A 2,500-nucleotide genomic window follows, 5' to 3' on the forward strand; every position below is an offset into this window, starting at 1 on the left:
AGTGTGAATTTTTTGTGTATTTTCTTTAATTTGCATATCTATTTGTTGTTCTAATTATGAGTGTGTGCGTGTGTGTGTGTGTGTGTTTTTTTTTTGCGTATGTGTGTCCTTCTGTGTGTGTTTTTGTCTTTTATTAGTACGCTTTTGTGTGTCTGTATGAGTGTGTATCTATGTTTGTGTTTGTGTGTGATTGTATGCGCGTGTATATACCTGTTAATTTCACCAACGTGTTAGCTTAGTTGATGAACATAACCTTTTTTCTCCTCTTCCTCTCCTCTTGTTCTTGCTTTCCCTCGCCTTCTGCTTCTTATTCTGCCTCTGCCTCTCCCTCTTCCTCACCCTCAAGGTCACCCTCTCCCTCTTGATCCCCGTGTGTCTCTCTCACTCTCTCTCTTCTTCTCCCTCTTCCTTTTGCTCTCTCTCTCTATCGCCTTCTCTCATCCCTCACCCTCTACCTCTTATTCTGTCTCTGCCTCTCCCTCTTCCTCACCCTCAAACTCACCCTCTCCCTCTTAATCCCCGTGTGTCTCTCTTACTCTCTCTCTCCTTCTCCCTCTTTCTTTTGCTTTCCATCACTCTCTCCTCCCCGCCCTCCCTCTCCTCTCTCTCCTACTCCCTCTCCTCCTCTCTCTCCCCCTCCCCCTCCTTCTCCCTCTCTTCCCTCTCCTCTTCCCCCTCTCTTCCCTCTCCTCTTCCCTCTCTCCCTCTCCTTCTCCCTCTCCCTTTCTCCACCCTCCTCAACCCACCCCTCCCACCAAGCACACCGCAAAGCCGTACTCACCAACCACCGTGGGCTCCAGGTCGACGAACACAGCCCTGGGGACGTGCTTTCCCAGTTTGGTTTCGCTGAAGAAGGTGTTGTAGGAGTCGTCCTCGATTTCGGTGTCGGGCATCATACCGTCGGGGTGGATGCCGTGCTCGAGGCAGTAAAGTTCCCAGCAGGCATTGCCCATCTGGACGCCTGCCTGACCGACGTGGATGCTGATACATTCTCGCTGTGTTGGGGAGGAGGGAGAGAGAAAGCGAGTGAGAAATGGGAAGGAAATGAAAAATATTCTTCAAAGTATAGTTCGTTGTTTGGTTTTGGGGTATTGAGTGTGGGAGGAAGGAGAGAAAATGAAAAAAATAAGAAATCAGTATAGTTCGCTGTTTCATTTAGGGTTATTGAGAGTGGGAGAAAGGAGGGAAAGTGAGAAAATTTTAAAAAATATATATATATTTTTTTTAGTCTAGTTCGTTGTTTCGTTTAGGGTTATTATATGTGGGAAAAAGGAGAGAAAGTAAAATCGTATTGTTTACAACAAAAGATCCCAACCTGGGGGTCACGGAATACTTTCTAGAGGGGTCAATGGAGCAATATAAACATTTTGAAGTGAAATTAAGATGAATTTTATATCACCTATAGGACTTACATATGGTTATTTCACATATCAATCGATTAAAAGATGTTTTTGTCCTATAGCTACTGACATCATTACACCATTCATAACTACCAATAACTGAATGTGAAAAGATGAGTCACTGAACGGGCCATGGAGATTATTATATATTTTGGTCCAAAAAAGGATAAAGGTTGGGAACCACTGGTTTAAAATCTAAATTATCTATTGGTTTGGAAATGTTGGTATAAGAGAAATAACGAGAGACAATAAGTTCCTCGTGACAACTGTAGAAAAAAATGAAGATAAATGTATGAATTAAGGTGAATAACTTCACATCCCAAGATATATATTTGTCGTATTAGAATTAAATCTTTACACGACTCACACATACTCGTATTTTGCACTCAAGTCTTTCACTCTCATCCATACTTTTTTATGAATGAGATGGCTCGTCTAGTGTCTAGATATTGTTTTATTTAGAATTGTAGTTCGTAGGAGAATTGAATAAAAGTGCATATAAGGTATTTCGTTGGTTTAATTGTCAGTGAGTGGGAGAAAGAGACGTTAATGTAGAGGCCAATGGTTCTCAAACATTGAGATAGATCACTTCCCCAACCCCATTCTCCTCGTTATGTGAAGACAAAGAGAAAAATCGGAATGCTTTATTTTGTCAGGCATTTTTTCCATAAGAAATTAATCTAAATATGACAAATATTAGTTTATCCGTATCATTATCCATCAGTTTAAACCATGAACTAATATGACAAATATTAGTTTATCCGTATCCTTAACTATCTTTTTAAACCATGAACTAATATGACAAATATTAGTTTATCCGTATCCTTAACTATCTTTTTAAACCATGAACTAATATGACAAATATTAGTTTATCCGTATCATTATCTAACTTATCCATCAGTTTAAACCATGAACTACTACTATTAATAAGTACCTCGTTATCCCCCCAGAGCCGTTTCATTATCCCCACGAGTGTAGTTACCCTTAGTTTTATAACCAGTTGTAGGGTCTGGATAATCGTTTCGTATTAGTTCACGGACTGCAGTGGGTGGGAGAAGGAATGGAAGATAAACACGGTTAATGTGATAATTTCATGTTGA

The 2,500-nt window shown here is 40.3% G+C and overlaps 1 protein-coding gene across 4 annotated transcripts in view; it reads right to left on the reverse strand.

The window, feature by feature from the left end:
- The window catches only part of LOC113800499 (tubulin alpha-1 chain-like), a 74,870-nt gene that overhangs the window by 52,938 nt on the left and 19,432 nt on the right, over nt 1-2,500 (reverse strand). For all 4 annotated transcript variants that reach the window (XR_011398654.1, XR_011398655.1, XM_070123436.1 and 1 more), the window contains exon 2: nt 782-995. Coding sequence is in view for 2 of the 4 variants with exons in the window: in XM_070123436.1 (XP_069979537.1) it covers nt 782-995 (214 nt within the window). In the remaining 2 variants the exon portion in view is untranslated. The remainder of the gene's footprint in view (nt 1-781; nt 996-2,500) is intronic.

The sequence above is a fragment of the Penaeus vannamei genome, chromosome 7 (assembly GCF_042767895.1).
Source record: "Penaeus vannamei isolate JL-2024 chromosome 7, ASM4276789v1, whole genome shotgun sequence".
Taxonomy (NCBI): Eukaryota; Metazoa; Arthropoda; class Malacostraca; order Decapoda; family Penaeidae; genus Penaeus; species Penaeus vannamei.